The 21,077-nt window shown below is 44.9% G+C and overlaps 1 protein-coding gene across 1 annotated transcript in view; it reads right to left on the bottom strand.

Annotated features, from left to right (window-relative positions):
• TBPL2 (TATA-box binding protein like 2) overlaps positions 1-21,077 on the bottom strand; it is a 57,247-nt gene that overhangs the window by 18,373 nt on the left and 17,797 nt on the right. The window contains exons 2-4 of the mRNA XM_075329891.1: positions 9,517-9,905; positions 6,434-6,521; positions 965-1,056 (exon numbers count right to left, since the gene is read on the bottom strand). Coding sequence (XP_075186006.1) covers positions 965-1,056; positions 6,434-6,521; positions 9,517-9,869 — 533 coding nt within the window. The 5' untranslated portion in view covers positions 9,870-9,905. The remainder of the gene's footprint in view (positions 1-964; positions 1,057-6,433; positions 6,522-9,516; positions 9,906-21,077) is intronic.

Genomic DNA, 21,077 nt, shown 5'->3' with positions numbered 1-21,077 from the left:
CACCAAGGCTCTTCTCCCACAATTGCTCAGTTTAGCTGGACGGCCAGGTCTTGTAAGATTTCTGGTGGTCCCAAACTTCTCCATTTAAGGATTATGGAGGCCTCTGTGCTCTTCGGAACATTGAGTACTGCAGAAGTTCTTTTGTAACCTTGGCCAGATCTGTGCTTTGCCACAATTCTCTGAGCTCCTTGGGCAGTTCCTTTGACCACATTATTCTAATTTGGTCTGACATGCACTGTGAGGTCTTATATAGACAGGTGTGCGCCTTTCCAAATCAAGTCCTATCAGTTTAATTACACACAGCTGGACTCCAATGAAGGAGTAGAAACATCTCAAGAAAGATCTCAAGGAAATAGACAGCATGTGACTTAAATAGGAGTGTGAGCAAAGGGGCTGAATACTTATGATCATGTGATTTTTCAGGTTTTGTTTAATTTACAAAAATGTATACATTTGTTTTCTGTCAAGATGGGGCGCACATTAATGAGGGGAAAAAAAAAAAATTAAATTTACCAAATAGCTACAATTAAACAGTGAAAAATTTAAAAGGGGTCTGAATACTTTCCGTACCCCCTGTATTTGACTAAATCATAAAAGCCACAATGAATTATATGGGAAAAAAAAAAAAAATTTGATGACATGGTTCTCCAATTTCTTTTCACCATATAGATTTTTGTTTGCAGTTATGGAACTGAAACATCCCTTTTAGTGGTTGAAAACCTGTCCCAAAGAGGTCATTCTGACTGACAAACTAGGGGAAGTGAATAGCTTTAATCAATATTGAATGCATTCATTAACAGCAGAGATCCTGGAAGTAGCAAGGAATTAAACCAATGTTTCCATATACCAGGAACATAACCAATTCTTTACTGATAACGCCCCAATGACGCTCTTTATACAGTGCATATATGGATAAAACATTTATTCCCTTAACATCTTTACAATCAGATCATTCCAGCCCTACCTCTTTGCTCCGGTGCAGACCATTTTGCCAGAGCTGAATATAAGTGCTGTAGTTCTGGGCTCACGTATTCTCATGATTACTGCCGCAAACCTCTGAAATTTAAAAAAAAAAAAAAAAAGTTAAAATTTTTAACAAGATGTTGTTTACAGGTCATGCTATATAATTATACATACATACATACATACATACATACATACATAACCACTAGACAACTAAGCGTGAGAACTCTGGAACACATTCGTGACATCAATGCCGAAGGATAAGGGAATTGAAAACAATACCCCAAGTTTGTCCACCACAAGTGCAATCCACGTAGCTTTAAAGTAAAAGGCATTGACCATGTCAGTCTGGGAGCCAGAGGTGGATTATATAAGTGAATTCTTTAAAAAAAAAACAAAAAAAAAAGAAACCATATTGATTGTGGTTCTTGATTCAATGACACCGAAGGGACTAAATGAGTCCTTGAGCTTCAAGCCCTTCTTACCTGTATAGCGCAAATTTGAATATATGCACTATTTTCATTGTACAATATTTTCATATTTCTCCCCCGTTTTCTCTGTGTCCCTATTTATGTAATTATAGCAATGTTTCATCCTATAAAGAATATCCATCTGAGACTTCATTTATTCCATATTTACGGAAACCTAATACCTGATACATATGATTAAATAAGAGGCGACTTAATTTGACGCTACGGTCAAGTGTATACATACCATACATTACATACTAGATGGTGGCCTGATTCTAACGCATCGGGTATTCTAAAATTTATTGTGTAGTTAATGTATGATGATAGATCGATATATAGATGTTGTGTGTAGTTACCAAGTGTTTGTGTAGGGCGCTGTACATGGTCTGGGTGTGGGGGATGTGAGAGCTGTGTTTGTGTGTTGCGTTGTTTGTGGAGCGGTGTGTGTGTGTGTGTGTGTGTGCGTGTGTGTTGGAGGAGTAGTCCTGGGGGGGGAGAGAGGAGGATAATAGGTAGAGTAGTCCTGAGGGGATGGGGTGTCTAATAGGTGCCCAGGTGCCCAATGTGCGCGTGGGGGGGGGGGGGGGTACACACACACACACACCACTGTCCACAAATGGATTGATACAAAAATTGAATATGTTATCGAGATATATATATATATATATATATATATATATATATATATATATATATATATATATATATATATATATATATATATATATATATATACACATATACATACATATATATACAGTGCCTACAAGTAGTATTCAACCCCCTGCAGATTTAGCAGGTTTGATAAGATGCAAATAAATTAGAGCCTGCAAACTTCAAACAAGAGCAGGATTTATTAACAGATGCATAAATCTTACAAACCAACAAGTTATGTTGCTCAGTTAAATTTTAATAAATTTTCAACATAAAAGTGTGGGTCAATTATTATTCAACCCCTAGGTTTAATATTTTGTGGAATAACCCTTGTTTGCAATTACAGCTAGTAATCGTCTTTTATAAGACCTGATCAGGCCGGCACAGGTCTCTGGAGTTATCTTGGCCCAGTCCTCCATGCAGATCTTCTCCAACTTATCTAGGTTCTTTGGGTGTCTCATGTGGACTTTAATCTTGAGCTCCTTCCACAAGTTTTCAATTGGGTTAAGGTCAGGAGACTGACTAGGCCCCTGCAACACCTTGATTTTTTCCCTCTTGAACCGGGCCTTGGTTTTCTTGGCTGTGTGCTTTGGGTCGTTGTCTTGTTGGAAGATGAAATGACGACCCATCTTAAGATCCTTGATGGAGGAGCGGAGGTTCTTGGCCAAAATCTCCAGGTAGGCCGTGCTATCCATCTTCCCATGGATGCGGACCAGATGGCCAGGCCCCTTGGCTGAGAAACAGCCCCACAGCATGATGCTGCCACCAGCATGCTTGACTGTAGGGATGGTATTCTTGGGGTCGTATGCAGTGCCATCCAGTCTCCAAACGTCACGTGTGTGGTTGGCACCAAAGATCTCGATCTTGGTCTCATCAGACCAGAGAACCTTGAACCAGTCTGTCTCAGAGTCCTCCAAGGGATCATGAGCAAACTGTAGACGAGCCTTGACATGATGCTTTGAAAGTAAAGGTACCTTACGGGTTTGTCTGTAACGGAGACCATTGCGGTGGAGTACGTTACTTATGGTATTGACTGAAACCAATGTCCCCACTGCCATGAGATCTTCCCGGAGCTCCTTCTTTGTTGTCCTTGGGTTAGCCTTGCCTCTTCAGACAAGCCTGGCCTCGGCACGGGTGGAAACTTTCAAAGGCTGTCCAGGCCGTGGAAGGCTAACAGTAGTTCCATAAGCCTTCCACTTCCGGATGATGCTCCCAACAGTGGAGACAGGTAGGCCCAACTCCTTGGAAAGGGTTTTTTACCACTTGCCAGCCTTGTGACCCTCCACGATCTTGTCTCTGATGGCCTTTGAATGCTCCTTTGTCTTTTCCATGTTGACCAAGTTTGAGTGCTGTTCACAAGTTTGGGGAGGAACGTAATTAGTCAGAAAAGGCTGGAAAAATAGATAATTAATCCAAACATGTGAAGCTCATTGTTCTTTGTGCCTGAAATACTTCTTAATACTTTAGGGGAACCAAACAGAATTCTGGTAGATTGAGGGGTTGAATAATAAATGACCCTCTGAATAAACTTTTCACAATTTAAAAAAAAAAAAAAAAGAAATAACATTCTTTTTTGCTGCAGTGCATTTCACACTTCCAGGCTGATCTACAGTCCAAATGTCACAATGCCAAGTTAATTCCGAATGTGTAAACCTGCTAAATCTGCAGGGGGTTGAATACTACTTGTAGGCACTGTATATAATATATATATATATATATATATAAATATAATATAATATAATATAATATAATATAATATAATATAATATAATATAATATAATATAATATAATATAATATAATATAATATAATATAATATAATATAATATAATATAATATAATATAATATAATATAATATAATATAATATAATATAATATAATATAATATAATATAATATAATATAATATAATATAATATAATATAATATAATATAATATAATATAATATAATATAATATAATATAATATAATATAATATAATATAATATAATATAATATAATATAATATAATATAATATAATATAATATAATATAATATAATATAATATAATATAATATAATATAATATAATATAATATAATATAATATAATATAATATAATATAATATAATATAATATAATATAATATAATATAATATAATATAATATAATATAATATAATATAATATAATATAATATAATATAATATAATATAATATAATATAATATAATATAATATAATATAATATAATATAATATAATATAATATAATATAATATAATATAATATAATATAATATAATATAATATAATATAATATAATATAATATAATATAATATAATATAATATAATATAATATAATATAATATAATATAATATAATATAATATAATATAATATAATATAATATAATATATATATATATATATATATATATATATATATATATATTACACACACACACATACACTGCAGTAATGTAACCCTGCGTTCTCAGTTATGGTTATTAAATAGTACCTTTGAGATACAGTGGATGTGGTGATCTAATCAGCCATGTATTATAAATTCTGATATTGTGATCTGTTTCAGGTATCAGACAATTTATCTATAAATGGCATTCTAAAATGTACTCACAGCAAAAAAGGGCAACCAGTCCAGCTAGCCCAGGCCAACACATCTAATGCACAACAGGATGCAGACAAGCCTCTCAACATGATGGACACTTCACAGGTGCCGTATTAAGAGGCCCGGCTGCACCCCGCATAATCAAAGTGCAAAAAATACATATAAAATATATGTGAGGTATTAGTTTGTAAATTGGCCAATGTACGTAAGCCCACAATCCTCATCACGGATCCTCACGCTTGCGGGTCCCTACACTGATAAATATCAAAAATAGCAACAAGAAGAGGAGATAAAAACTCCTCCAAAAATGTATTATAAAATGTACTCACAGCAAAAAAGAGGGCAACCAGGCCAGTTAGCCCAGGCCAACACATCTAATGCACAAACAGGATGCAGACAAGCCTCTCAACATGGACACTTCACAGGTGCAAGGTAAATTGCACACTAGTGGCGTGCATTTTTTGCACTTTGACTATGCGGGGTGCAGCCGGGCCTCTTAATACGGCCGTGCATAGTGGAATTTCTGTCCCTTACGTGCTGCAGTGAGTAGTGTCCGGGTAACCCGCCTAATCGAATAGTAAGGGGGTGGTAATAGGTTGCTGGCTGGATACCATGCGCATACGAGTGTGAACAGTGCCCTATGCGCGCCACTAGTGTGCAATTTACCTTGCACCTGTGAAGTGTCCATCATGTTGAGAGGCTTGTCTGCATCCTGTTTGTGCATTAGATGTGTTGGCCTGGGCTAACTGGACTGGTTGCCCTTTTTTGCTGTGAGTACATTTTATAATACATTTTTGGGGGAGTTTATATCTCCTCTTTTTGTTGCTATTATAAATGGCATTCTGACTATACATTGCGGGCCACCTTCTAGAGTTAGATCCGGGTGCTGCTTGGTGCCGGGGGACGCACAGGTGGCGTGCGCTGTGCATTTCCTGTGTGCGACTCGCCGACAGAGTTGGCATGGTGACCGGATGTTACATCTCCATGACTGCTCCGTGTCAAGTGTTCACTGACCGCATGACTCGCGTTCATGTGATGCATGACACTCGACGGGCGACTCACGCACAGGATGCGCATCATGTCACGGTGTGCGCCCACATACCAGACCGAAAGTGTGCGCCTGGATCCAATTATGGGGCCTTTATTAAGGGGCACACACCACATTATGGACACGCCTCCTGATGAAACCGGCAGTGCGGTGAAATGCGCGTCGAGGTGGGGGTGGCAAGTTCTGCACAGTACTTACTCGAGCCACTAATGGCCACAGGTAATTAGATGGTTACATCCATGGAACACTAACACTTATGGGGCAGATGCAACATAGGAGAAGTAGGCTCTAAATATAGAGTACCCTGCAAGTGTTTGATGTACATTTTCATGTAATCATATGTAAATGCTAGTTATCAACTATTTAATCACTTGTTAAAAGAGATCTGACATATCTATTTGCTATATGTGATCATCAGTGGCCAGCTCTACTACATAATTAACCTGTTCTAGCATTTGCAAGTAGTGTGCCACCCTTTGTGGTACGGCTTTATATCCCTCCCAATATCCAAATATATGTTATCCTATGTATAATGAAATTTTATTGTTAGCACTGGCACTTTGTATAAATAAATTTCTACTTTGAATATCATAATCTGTGATTCCTGAATTTTTATAGGTTGTAACTGTTTATGATTGGAATCTATTCATGAATTTGAAAGGCCACCTATAAGTAAAATATACATCAGTCCTACCTTTGGGTTGTATTCTGCATTCCTAGCATGCAGGGCTATCTTCTTTAAATCAAGTTTACAGGCCAAGTTCACAGTAGATACAATATTTCTGGGTGGGGGAAGAAAAAAAAATTATATTGGAGATTAACAAAAGTTTGGATGGAAGGGGGACAAGGAAGTGATGCAAAGGAATAACAATACTCCCATATTCTATATTAAGTCATTGTCATAGGTGTGTCATGCTTGACAGACAGTCCTGTGGTGTCCGGCTGTAGAAGGTCACAGCGTTTGGCTACACACCGCTTCCTGACATTCTATTCTCTGCTTGGGGTTAATCCCTTTGGGACGCTGCAGATTTCCCTCACCTTTCAGCTGTTAATCAGCACTCCCTTTAGTGTCCTTCCCCTTGGTCGTCTTTGCTGGTGATGGAATATATTTATAATCTATATTATATTAATTATTAATATATATACATACATACATACATACATACATACATACACACACACACACACACACACACCTTGGATGCAAACAGTCACCTTGTATCCATCTGAAGAAACATTGTTAGCTGCTGTACCTCTCCCCAAGTCATCCTGGAGATAGAATTGCAGGGGTGCCAATACTTTTGGCCAGCACTGTCAGATAATACTCAGTTTCTTCTTGAAAATGATTGCACTCACAAATTCTTTGGTATTATCTTCATTTATTTTGCTTGCAATGGAAAAAAAAAAAAACAAAAAAAAAACAAAAAAAAACCACACAAGAGAATGAAAACAAAATTCAAATCATTGATCATGTCACACAAAACTCCAAAAATAGGCCAGACCAAAGTATTGGCACCCTTAGCCTAATACTTGGTTGCACACCCTTTAGCCAAGATAACTGCAAACAACCGCTTCCGGTAACCATCAATGAGTTTCTTACAATGCTCTGCTGGAATTTTAGACCATTCTTCTTTGGCAAACTGCTCCAGGTCCCTGAGATTTGAAGGGGGCCTTCTCCAAACTGCCATTTTGAGATCTCTCCACAGGTGTTCTATGGGGTTCAGGTCTGGACTCATTGCTGGCCACTTTAGTAGTCTCCAGTGCTTTCTCACAAACCATTTTCTAGTGCTTTTTGAAGTGTGTTTTGGGTCATTGTCCTGCTGGAAGACCCATGACCTCTGAGGAAGACCCAGCTTTCTCACACTGGGCCCTACATTATGCTGCAAAATGTGTTGGTAGTCTTCAGACTTCATAATGCCATGCACATGGTCAAGCAGTCCAGTGCCAGAGGCAGCAATGCAACCCCAAAACATCAGGGAACCTCCGCCATGTTTGACTGTAGGGACCGTGTTCTTTTCTTTGAAGGCCTCTTTTTTTTCCTATAAACTCTATGTTTATGGCTTTTCCCAAAAAGCTCTACTTTTGTCTCATCTGACCAGAGAACATTCTTCCAAAACGTTTTAGGCTCTCAGGTAAGTTTTGGCAAACTCCAGCCTGGCTTTTTTATGTCTTGGGGTAAGAAGCGGGGTCTTCCTGGGTATCCTACCATACAGTCCCTTTTCATTTAGACGCCGATGGATAGTACGGGTTGACACTGTTGTACCCTCGGACTGCAGGGCAGCTTGAACTTGTTTGGATGTTAGTCGAGGTTCTTTATCCACCATCCGCACAATCTTGCGTTGCAATCTCTCGTCAATTTTTCTTTTCCTTCCACATCTAGGGAGGTTAGCCACAGTGCCATGGGCTTTACACTTCTCGATGACACTGCGCACCGTAGACACAGGAACTTTCAGGTCTTTGGAGATGGACTTGTAGCCTTGAGATTGCGCATGCTTCCTCACAATTTGGATTCTCAAGTCCTCAGACAGTTCTTTGGTCTTCTTTCTTTTCTCCATGCTCAATGTAGTACACACAAGGACACAGGACAGGTTGAGTCAACTTTAATCCATGTCAACTGGCTGCAAGTGTGATTTAGTTATTGCCAACACCTGTTAGGTGCCACAGGTAAGTTACAGGGGCTGGTAATTACACAAATTAGAGAAGTATCACATGATTTTCAAACAGTGCCAATACTTTTGTCCACCCCCTTTTTTATGTTTGGTGTGGAATAATATTCAATTTGGCTTTATGACAATTTGTTTTGTTTTTTTTTCATTGAAGAGAAATTAAATGAAGATAATAATACCAAAAAATTTGTGATTGCAATCATTTTCAGGAAGAAACTGAGTATTATCTGACAATTGCAGGGGTGCCAATACTTTTGTCCAGCATTATAAGTTGTTCATGTACCTTCCCTTGTGTCTTTAGAGCTCAGTAGGGTTGACCAAGCACTTATCCCATACCTAGGGCTCAGCTCTAAAGGCCCAGTCACACATCACAAAATCGCTAACGAGATCGTTGACGAGTCAGTTTCTGTGACACCAGCGATCAGGCCCCTGCTGTGAGATCGCTAGTAATCGCTGAATGGTCCGGACCATTTTCTTCAAAGGCGATGTCCTGCTGGGCAGGACGCATCGCTATGTTTGACACTGTGTGACAGGGTCCCAATGACAGCAGATATCGTTATACAGGTCACTACTGCGACCTGTATCGTTACTGAGACGTTGGTAAGGTCTGACTGTGTGACATCTCACCAGCGACCTCCCAGCAACTTACCAGCGATCCTTATCAGGTAGTATCGTTGTCGGGAATCGCTGGTAAGTCGTGTGTGACTGGGCCTTAAGGCCAGGTATCCTATGCAAGGTGGTCAGCGGAGCCAGCAGTAGGTTTGGGCAGCAGTCACCATCAAGTACCAAGTGTGATATTCATTCATTGACAAGTCTCCCTTTATGTGGTAAAGGGACTTTAGTGCTGCAGCCAATCACTGAGCTCAGCAGCTGTGCCAAGTAGATGGGGAGAGACACTAAGTGCACTGATTATCTGCAGCACAATCAAGATGACGTCTGTGCTCAAGACCATAACAATCAGTGATTGAGATACTTGTATGGTCCATTTGGGCAGAATGGTTGTTTGGCTGCAGCACTGTCTGGCCTATATGACCCAAATGTGAAGGTACACGGAACAAAGCAATAAAAACGCTTAGTAAATACCTACTCCTTTCCAGTGAGTGCAACTTACTGTAATTGAGGAATAATACCAGAAGCCTCCGAAACCGGAGTCATGGGAGTCATCGGGGTCATGGGGGTAATCGGCATGGAGCAGAGGTTCGATGCATCCTGTGAGGCATCTCTGTTCTCAGACGGGGTGAACGGCTGTGACAACATAGAAGAGTCCATACATATCCCACTGTCGTCCAGCTGTGAGGACGATTGCTGGCCTTGAGTCTTTTCTTCATGATCAGGATTCAAGTCGTCAGGCAGAAAGCTCAGATCCACAGAGGAGAAGTCCGCCGACAGGTCTTTGGAGTGATCCGGAGCGGATCCATAGGACGTGTTTGGCAGCGGTTGTATATTCAGGTCATCATATGGCATAGGAGAGAATATGTGGGGTGTGGAGTCAAGGGTGTCCTACGGAGAAGAGAGGAGACCTTCATGGTACAGAATATGGAGAAGAAAAGTCAAAGCTACACGCTTTCTGGTAGTCCGTGCCACAAGTAGGAATAGGCCGACATGAACACGGATCAATTAAGTGCAATAGTAATGCAAAGGTCACACGAAGGCTGGGTACTGGTTGACATTACATCGCCATGAACCTCCAGGCCACATTTTCATGCTGCGTGGAAAATTCTGTATATCATCTGATTTTTATGGCCATATAGCCATTATTAACTGTGGAAAATATTTAATCATGTACATTTTAAATGCAACGAAAACTGAGGCACACGAAAGAAAATTCTTTGGAAAACCTGCTTTATTGGCAGTAAAGAGGCCGCTTACAGAAGCCAGGTTTTGCTGTGGATTATGTGTAATTTGTCTACAGCACACATTAAGGGTACGTGCCCACGATCAGGAGCCACTGCGTCCTGGACTCAGCCTGTCCTGACCAGCGGGGCCGATAGATTCCTCCGCAGGAGAACTCAGCGGCTCATGCCCACGATCAGGAGCCTCTGTCCTGGACACAGCCGGTCCTGACCTGTGGGACCGCGAGTCTCCTCCGCAGGAAAACTCAGCGGCTCATGCCCACGATCAGGAGCCCCTGTCCTGGACACAGCCGGTCCTGACCTGTGGGACCGCGAGTCTCCTCCGCAGGAGAACGCAGCGGCTCATGCCCATGATCAGGAGCCACTGTGTCCTGGACACAGCCAGTCCTGACCTGTGGGGCCAAGAGTCTCCTCCGCAGGAGAACGCAGCTCATCATACCCACGATCAGGAGCCACTGTGTCCTGGACACAGCCAGTCCTGACCTGTGGGACCGCGAGTCTCCTCCGCAGGAGAACGCAGCTCATCATACCCACGATCAGGAGCCACTGTGTCCTGGACACAGCCAGTCCTGACCTGTGGGACCGCGAGTCTCCTCCGCAGGAGAACGCAGCGGCTCATGCCCATGATCAGGAGCCACTGTGTCCTGGACACAGCCAGTCCTGACCTGTGGGGCCAAGAGTCTCCTCCGCAGGAGAACGCAGCGGCTCATGCCCACGATCAGGAGCCTCTGTGTCCTGGACGCAGTCTGTCCTGACCTGTGGGACCGCGAGTCTCCTCCGCAGGAGAACGCAACTCATCATACCCACGATCAAGAGCCTCTGTGTCCTGGACGCAGCCGGTCCTGACCTGCGAGGCAGTTAGATTCCTCCGCAGGAGAATGCAGCTCATCATACCCACAATACGGGTTCAGTGCGCTGCAGTCTCTCACTTGTGTTCTCCCTACAGAGGACACTTGCAATTCCGCAGCAAACAATTTACATGCTGCGGCTCGGAAACTGCACTGCAGGTCAGTTTACACTGCGGGCCATACACACAGTGGGCATGGGATGTCTGCAAATCCATCCACTGCGCTTGTACTGTACAACAGTGTTTTGGACGCAGTAAAAACACTCTGCATACACTGATCGTAGGCACGCAGCTTTAGTGTAGGTCCGCACACTGCATTTTTGTGTTAAAAAAAAAGAACAAAAAAAAACAAAAAAAAAAAACACACACAACACACGTTTTTAACCATGCATTTCTGATACATGTTTTTGACCTCCATTCACCAAGGGGGTGAAATAAATACGCAGGGAAAATAAAATATAAAAAATTAACATGCTGCATTTCTGTGGTCACCACAGAAATGGAGCCCAAAACAACAGTGTGCAAAAATGATATCTCAGACTTTGCTGGGGAAGGAAAAGCTGCAGCTTGTGGTGTGACTAAAAGGTCACCACAAAATGCACAAAAGCAAAAAGAAACCACATCAAAAACTGCATGATGCATCTTTGAGATTAAGAAAAAAGATGCAGTGTCTGAACATGGCCTTATAGCAGCCCATTTTCCACCATGAAGTGAAGGCCGAACCAAAAGGCTACATTTGTGCTGCACAATTAGGCAATGGCTACAAGCTGCAATAGGGGTGCAGCATGCACAAGGTCTCTATTTGTAGCATTTTTGCTGAATTAAATGCTTTTTACAATACCAGCTAGAAATAAGGTTTCAGAAAGGGGGAAAAGATTGGTGCAAATAAACAAAAATCTGCAAAAACACAATGTGTGCATAGCCTAAGGTGGATTTGAGCCGGTATCCATACTCCTGCTCCACTTGCCACAGAATACATACCTCAGCCTCACATTGGTCCAAGTAGCTTTCCAGTGAAAAGTCTCCATCCATTTTGCAAGTCTTCTAACACCAGCAAGACTCCTCTGAGAGCGAGTAACAGTCCCAGCATTGATCCTTTAACACCTCAGGAGGGGTAAGGGCTGTACCAACTCAGCAGGTGCACACATAGGGTGATCACAGGTGTGCAGCAGTGGCTCTTATTGCCTGTACTCAGCTCCCCCCTATAAAACACCACCCAGTGGTGGCCTTCTCTCCAGGTGATAGTGCAGGTGTCTGGCTGGGTGATGGGGGTCACCTGTGCACCGCTGTCCTGGTGCATATTGCATGCTTTAGGCTACTTTCACACATCCGGTTTGAGCAGTGCGGCTCAATCCGGCTGTGAAACCTATGCAACGGATGCGGCGAAAACACCGCATCCTTTGCATAAGTTTTTACATGCGGCCTGTCCGTTTTTTTCCGGTTGCGGCACGCTACTGAGCATGCGCAGTGGAAAAAACCGCATGCGGCGATCGGATGCGTTTTTTGCCGCATCCGGCGTCCATAGGCATGCATTGAAAAATGCGCCGCAGCGGCCGGATGCGGCGCGATGCGGTTTTTATTGCCAGAGCAAAAAACGTTGCAGGGAACGTTCTATCCGGCCGCGGCATCGGCTAAATCTGCCGCATGCGGCAAAAACCGGACCGAACGCAAGCCCCTGCGGCACAATACGGCACTAATGTAAGTCTATGCAAAAAAACCCGCAACCGGCGTAAAAAAAAAACGGTTGCGGTTTTTCTGCAGAGCACCGTATTGTGCCGCAGAGCAAAAACCGGATGTGTGAAAGTAGCCTTAGGCTACTTTCACACATCAGTTTTCTGCATTCAGGCACAATCCTTTTTTTTCCTGATCCAAAGGATCCGGCAAAAAAATGTAAAACCGTATCCACCGGATCCGGTTTTTAACGGATCCGTTATGTCGGATGCGTAAAAAAACGGATCCGTTGGATCCGTGTTGCATCCGGTATGTCCGTTTTTTTGATGGATCAGTTTTTTTAATTAATTTGGTGCATGCGCAGTTAACAAAAACTGATCCGGCAGCCGCATCCATGTTTTACCGCACTGTGCCGGATCCGGCGTCCATAGGCTTTCATTGTAAAACACGCCGTATCGCGCTGGATCTGGCGCAATGCAATTTTTTTTTTTGCCGGACAAAAAAATGTTGCAAGACACGTTGCCGCCGCCGCTTTAATTAATTTTGCCGCATCCGGAAAAAAACGGATGCAACGCAAAGCCATCAGGTACAATCCGGTAACAATGCAAATCTATGGGGATAAAACGGATGCGGTACCGGATCCGTTTAACCCGTTTTTTTCCGGATTGTACCTGATGGAAAAAAACTGATGTGTGAAAGTAGCCTAATATTTCACCTTGGTGCAAAATCACATATGTTACCTGTATATGCACATTCCCATTCCATGCAAAAAAAGCCACGTGCTCAACTGGGACACATTACATACATGACGTGGTGATATGACATGTCACCCGCAATAATAAGTGGTGGGGGGGTATTCAATTGATTTCTCTGTTACTATTGCCATATCAGAGCTTGTTTTTGCAGGATGAGTTCTATTTTTGAACAATCCCATTCATTTTGCCCCATATTATACTGGAAAAATGGAAACATAACTCCAACCGCGGTGAAATTGCAAAAAAAAAAAAAAAAAAAAGGGGCAATTGCATGATTGTTATTTTTTTTTTTTCTATTTACTGTGTTCACTATATGGAAAAACTGATCTCGCATTATGATTCTTCAGGTCAGTACAAGTTCGTAGATACCAAACATGTATAGTTTAACTTTTATCTAAGGGATGAAAAAACATTCAGAAGTTTGTGAAAAAAAAAAAAAATTGCGCTATTTTCTGACACCCATAATGTTCTCATTTTTTGGATCTGGGGCTCAGTGACAGCTTATTTATTTGTGTCTTGAGCTGATTTTTTTAATTTTACCATTTTTGCATAGATACAATGTTTTGATCACCTGTTAATGCAATGTTGCGGCAACCAAAAAAAGGTAATTTTGGCATTTAGAATTTTTTTTTTTTTGCTATACTGTATATTGATCAAATTAATTGATTTAATATTTGATATATCGGGGATTTTTGCACGTGATATCAAATGTGTATTTTTTTTATTAGTTTAATTTTCAATGGGGCAAAAGGCGGGTGATTTGAACTTTTTAGGTTTTGTTTTGTTGGTTTTTTTTTTTTGTTTTTTTTTTTTAAACCTTTTTATTTTACTAGTCTCTCTAGGGGACTTTATACCTGCACTGTCCAATCGCTTCTGACTCGCCCACCCCAAGGCTATGGGACACCCGGTGCCGGGCCGGACTAGTTCGGGGGTAATCAGTGGTGGCGGGGCCCGACTCCGTGGCCCTGGTGGGTGTCAGTTAAATATGGCTGGTGACTTGGGGTTTGTGTTCGTGACACCACCTGTGGTATGCGGCTATTAAGCCGCCGCTGCTGTGTGAGGCCTCCGGGGTGATGATACGGCAGCAATGGTGGTACTGCTTCCCACAGGTGGAGCGGTGCCCCGGGGACACTGTTGGTGCTCGTGAGAGTCTATGGTGTTGTGTGGATAACACGGTGCAGGGCCGACAGGCAATGAAAGAAACAGGCACAAACAACAGTCTCTTTACCTTCTCCTCTTTACTTCACAAACGGTTAGTCCTGGGAGACCGTTACAGGTGGTAGAGGGCTCCGGCCGGCCTGGAAGTAATTGAGCTGTCGTTTTGGCCAGATGAGTATGAGGCCTACTCCTGTTCTTTTCCTTACTGTGCTAGGACCCTGCTCTCTGGATATAGCAATGGCCCTCTTTCTGCTGGGACCGGTGGTACGTCCCTTTCCCTCTGTGGTAGGCCGCGCAGACCCTCTCTGGTGCTTCTCTGCTGGAGTCCACACCGGGCCCTGATGATGCAGCTGTACCTTTGGGCTGTTTATGGGCCAGGTGCATGCAGCTCTCCTGCCCTTCGGATTCAGCTACCAGGGAGTAATTTAGGCCCTGGTGGCCACAGACTCCGATGTCCGAGTCTCTTTTGTGCCTCTCTGCTCCTCCTGTTTCACTGGGCCAAGCTGCTCCAGCTCTAGGCCCCAGTTCCACAGGACAGCACACTCTGCGTCCGCACTCTTTGCTTTCTCCTACAGACTGAACACTAACTCCTCCCTCAGGCCAGACTTAAGGAATGCTCCCTGGAACTCCAGGTTCAGAGCTCCCCCTGCTGGCCTGAGGGAGAACTGCGTTGGATGTTAAACTTACTGGCCAATAGACCTCCCAATTACCTCCAGGCTCAGCATTAACCCTTTGGAGGGGCAATGCTGTTGTGGCGACCAGGTCCTGGGGCGCCACACTCCCCCTTAGTTAAACTCAGTACTCCCGGACTGAAGAAAACAAAACAAGACATAACATGTTACAACCTTAAACAACTATAAGAGTCCAGTGTGGCTCCCTGCCGGGTGTCCATTACATTGCTCCTTGGGGGACCCGCCGCAATAAAACCCCCAACGTAGGCTCTGGGCGTGCGTCAGAGCATTGCTGACCCCACTCTATGCACGCAGGACAGGTTTTTCTTCAGGGGTGTTGAGCACACTGGTGCTAACTATGTACAATTAGAGTGTCGGCCACCCATAGTCCAGTGGCCCAATTGTCCATTTACTTAATCACCTAAAACAAAACATTACATACAAGACATTTTCACATAACTATTTACACTCTGTTAGGTATGTTACTTTCTATGTTCTATACCTTGGAGGGGGCTGTCCCCGAGTGCTACGTTGGGACCGGCGGAGCTCTGGAGTTTGTCCCTGACTACTTGGAGTGTCTGCCCCCTCCGTGTTACTGGTAGGCCTAACCCTAACAGGTATGCGTGTTGGTTGCCTACGGGATCTCAGATTCACCAAGGGTACGATAGGTTCACCACTGGCAGGGGGTTGATTCTCCTGTTCTACTGCTGGCGTGTCATCTTGTGTTGGGGCGGACAGTTCCTTAGATGGATCTGGAACCTCTTCTGTCTCTGGCTCGACCAACTGCGGGAACGTCAAGACTGGTACCACTATGGCATTATTTATTCGGGTCCAAGTTTTGGGGAATTTGCCAAGGATTGTTTGTATCATCTCTTCCTCTTTTTCTTGAATTTCTTCCACTTCTTTTTGGATTTTGCACCGCTCAGGGCACGCTTTCAGGCGGTCTCTGGAAACTGTTTGATAGGTCTTGCCTTCATCCTTGCTTATGAGGCATACCTTACTATTGTCAAAGTTGGAGGGAATAATGGTGTAGGGTTCATTCTCCCACTTATCATCTAATTTATGCGCCCTCCGCTTTTTCTTAAGGACCTGTTCTCCAGGTGCTAAGGGAGTTGCTGGGGCCGTTTGATTGTAGTTCTGCTCTTGTCTCGTTCTTGCTTGGGACAGGCTCTTTTCTACGCATTCCTGAACTCTGCGGTACTGCTGTTGTCGCTCTGTATCCCAATCTTCTATCTCTTGAACTGCTTCAGGTGACACAGTTCCCATCTCCAAGTCTACAGGTAACTTGCCAGGTCTTGCTCGCATCAGGTAAGCAGGGCTGCAGTTGGTCGAATTTACTGGGATATGGTTATACAGGTTTACCAGATCTGGTAACTTCTCTGGACATTGGTTTCTTTCTTCCAGCGGTAGAGTCTTGAGCATATCAATAACCACATGGTTCATCCTCTCGCACAATCCATTGGTTTGGGGGTGGTATGGTGTTGTTCTGATTTTCTTACAACCGTACATGTTACAGAACTCTTGGAACACTTCTGCCTCGAATGCAGGACCTTGATCAGTCAGTACCCTTTCAGGGTAACCGTGAGGTCGACAAAAGTATGCCTGAAACGCTCTAGCTGCTGTTCTGGCTGTCTGGTCTTTCACAGGCACTACTACCAGGAAACGAGAGTAATGGTCCACAATGGTGAGGGCGTAAACATAGCCTGACCGGCTCGGTGTTAACTTCACGTGGTCCAGGGCCACCAACTCTAGGGGCTGCTTCGTGACAATTGACTGTAGGGGAGACCTCTGGCTGGCACCATCTTTCCGCCTCAGGTTACACGGACCACAGTCTCGGCACCACTTCTCGACTGTCTTTCTCATGTGCACCCAGTAGAACCGATCACGGAGTAGGGTCTCCAACTTCTTCCACCCGAAGTGTCCTGCTTTATCATGGTAAGCTGCTAGGACCATTGGAGCATCCCTCTGTGGGACCACTATCTGCCAGACGAGTTCATTCGTTCGCCAGTTGACATATCTCTTGCATAGCTTGCCTTGGTAGGTGAACAGTCGTCCCCTCTCCTTCCACAGCTTCTGGGCTTCTTCTGGAGCATCTGGGCCAAGATGGGTTTCAGCTTGTGCTAGCTTTTCTTTGACCAATCGCACGGCCGGGTCACCGTTCTGTGTGTCTTCCCAATTATGGTGGAGTAATGGGTTGACCGAGACCTCGTGCTGGCTCGAGCGCTTCTCTCCTACAGCATGCTCACACTGGGGAACACCTTGGTGATGGAAAGCCGGTAACTCTATCTCTTCGAGTTCATCCAGGTCTTCTCCAGACTCGGGTAAGTGAGGCATTCTGGACAGCGCATCAGCATTGTTATTCTTCTTGCCAGCCCGGTACTTGATGGTAAAGTCAAAGTTAGACAGCCGGGCCATCCATCGCTGCTCCAACGCACCTAGCTTGGCTGCTGCCAGATGTGTCAACGGATTGTTGTCCGTGAAGATGGTGAACTTGGCCGACGCCAGATAGTGCTTGAAGCGTTCAGTCACTGCCCAAACAATAGCGAGGAACTCCAGCTTGAAGGAACTGTAGTTTTCTGGATTCCTTTCTGTGGGACGAAGCTTCCTGCTGGCGTAAGCTATCACCTTCTCTCTGCCTCCCTGCACCTGGGACAGAACTGCTCCCAGGCCCATGTTGCTGGCGTCTGTGTACAGTACAAACGGCTGGCTGTAGTCAGGGTAGGCCAGAATTTCTTCTCCCGTGAGAGCCCCTTTCAGCCGGACAAAAGACGTTTCTATTTGGCTGTTCCATTCAAATGGAGGGCTTTGCTTCTTAGCCTTCTTTGGCCGGCCCACCAGGAGATCTTGAAGAGGCGCCGCTATCTTGGTGAAACCATCAATGAACCTTTGGTAGTAACCCACCAGCCCAAGGAACTGCCGCACCTCCTTTACCGTGGTGGGTCTCGGCCAGTCCTTGATTACTGTGACTTTCTCTGGATCAGGTGCCACAACTTCTGCGCTGACCACATGACCCAAGTACTGTACCTTTGGCTTCAAGAGGTGACATTTGGACGGCTTTATCTTCAGGCCATACTCCGACAGGGACTCGAACACTTCTGCCAAGTGCCTCAGGTGGTCTTCATAAGTCCTGGAGTAGACTATGATGTCATCCAGGTACAACAGCACGGTTTCAAAGTTGTGATGGCCCAAGCAGCACTCCATCAATCTCTGAAATTTCCCTGGGGCATTGCAGAGCCCGAATGGCATACAGTTGAACTCGCAGAGGCCCATTGGTGTCGTGAATGCAGTCTTCTCCTTGTCCGCCTCTGCCACGGGAACCTGCCAATACCCACTGGTGAGATCCAAGGTGGAGAAATAGTTAGCTGACTTTAAGGCTGTTAGTGACTCCTCTATTCTGGGTAGTGGATAAGCATCTTTATGTGTAATGCGGTTAATTTGTCTGTAATCTATGCACATTCTCATTGCACCATCTTTTTTCTTTACGAGCACTAGTGGAGCTGCCCAGGGGCTACAACTATCTCTGATAACCCCAGCCTCCTTCATTTCCCGTAACATTTCTTTGGCACGCTGATACTGTGCGGGGGGTACAGGGCGGTATCTCTCTTTAATGGGATGATGATCACCCGTGGGGATTTGATGTTTAACCCCTTTTACCTGCCCAAAATCTAGGGGGTGTTTGCTGAAGACCCGCTCGTACTCCTGTACCACCCGGTAAACCCCATGCTTTTGGTGTGAGGGGGTGGAGTCGGTGCCCACATGTAATTTTTGGCACCAGTCTTCCAGCTGCCCCTTGGAGCCATTGTCTTCCGCCTGGTCGGACGGGATCAAGGGTTCCACTGCTTTGATGGTATTGTTGCTGACAGTGTACAGTTTTGCTACAGTGGCGTACCGGGGCAATTTGGCTTCCTCCTCCCCACAATTCAGGACACGGACGGGCACTCTTCCCTTGCGGACGTCTGCTACCCCTCTGGCTATCAGGACTCCAGGCCTACTTTCTGAATACACAGGTTCTACCAAGGCCTGGTAATCTTGACCCTTGAGGCCTATTGCTGCCCGACACCATATCAACATTTCACTTCTGGGGGGAATTGCAATGGGGAGAGGGTCACTTACCCTTACACTGCCAATTTCTCCTCCGGCCAGCTCTACCTGCTGCCTCCTCATCAGGGCTCTGATCTCCCTCTGTAGGGCACGCTGCTGCCCGGAGCTGGCACCTTCAGACGCCTGCTGCAACAAAACTATCACTTCGGCAAGACAATTTTCCATCACATTTGTACCAATGGTTAGCAGTGGGTTAGATTCTTTGCGATTAATATCTACAATTATCATCCCATGACATGACAATTCTACCCGCCCCACTTTAATGGTTACTTCCTTATACCCAATTTGAGGCAAGGGCTGACCATTACTGGCCACAATTGTTAAATCATCATCTGGGCCATGGTCAATGTCTGAATCAGCCCAATATCTTTTGTACAATTTATAAGGGATGGTTGTTACCTGGGACCCCGTATCCAGGAGGGCATTCAACGGGATCCCATCCAGCACAATAGGAAGGACCGGTCGTCCTCCCACATACTTGCTGCAGCTGGGGGTTGAGCCAGGCTTCCTTACACCTGGGGGTTGGCTTCTGACCCCAGGCTCGGCCCATTTAAAGGACAGTGTCTTGCAATGTGGCCCGCCTGGCTGCAGCGGCGGCAGACCGGTTGTCCCGTTGAATCATACCGGTCTGTATCTTTTCCTCTGGTCGGCGGTATCCTCCTCTGTCGCATCCATGGGACGTCATCTGGGCTGGAGGCCAACTCGATTCTTGCAGGCGATGGGGTCACTTGTAGAGACTGCACGGTCTTGGCAAGGGCAGCTACAGTCTTGGTGAGCTCCTGGACCTGCTGTCTGAGCTCTGCAGCGGGATCCTTATCCAGGGACTGCGCCTCAGCCCCTGCAGCGGCTCGTGTTGCAGGCACCACCCCTGGGTACGTGATAGCAAGAGGCCAGAGGGGTACTGGGTCATTCGGTGTAGATTCTCTCAGTACCCGGATGGCCTGGTCCTTAAACTTTGCAAAGTCCAGAACAGGGTTCTGCAGGACCATGATATGCAGCTGTGTCCTGTGGGCATCTGACAGGAGCCCCTCTATGAACTGCTCAGTTAGGAGTTTGTCTTCTTCACGTACACTCTCTGGGTCCACCTGTTTAACTGCTTTCAGGGCCTCCTGCAGGTTTAAGGCATAGTCCCTTATGCTGTCTGTGGCCCGTTGTTTGCACCCAAAGAATTTCATCTTTATTTCTGCTGCGGTGCGGGTGTCAAAAGTACTCTTTAACTTGGCCAGTATCTGGGTTGCTGTCCCTTTATCTGTGTCAGGCCAGGACTTCACTTCACGCTGGGCCGCGCCGGCTAGCTGCCCCATTAATATGCCCACCTTCTGGCTCTCAGTCAGAGGATACACTCTAAACAAGCTGTGCAGCCTTTCTCTGAAGTCGCTCAAGGTATGGGACTCCCCGGAGTACTGCGGCAGCCATTCTGCTCCCGGGATGTACGGCATTGTGATCAGCATTACCGGCGCCACAGCGTGGGCTGGGGCGACGGCGACTGTGATTACATCGGCCGGTGCTGCTGCGTCTTGAGCTACCACAGCCACCTGCTCTCCCTCTGTGTCGGACATCTTCCTCCCCCTTAGTGAACCTCACCAGGCTCTGTTCACTTTTCAAAATCTCTTCCG

The sequence above is a fragment of the Anomaloglossus baeobatrachus genome, chromosome 12, assembly GCF_048569485.1.
Source record: "Anomaloglossus baeobatrachus isolate aAnoBae1 chromosome 12, aAnoBae1.hap1, whole genome shotgun sequence".
Lineage (NCBI taxonomy): Eukaryota > Metazoa > Chordata > Amphibia > Anura > Aromobatidae > Anomaloglossus > Anomaloglossus baeobatrachus.
This window is presented reverse-complemented; position numbering and strand designations above follow the sequence as displayed.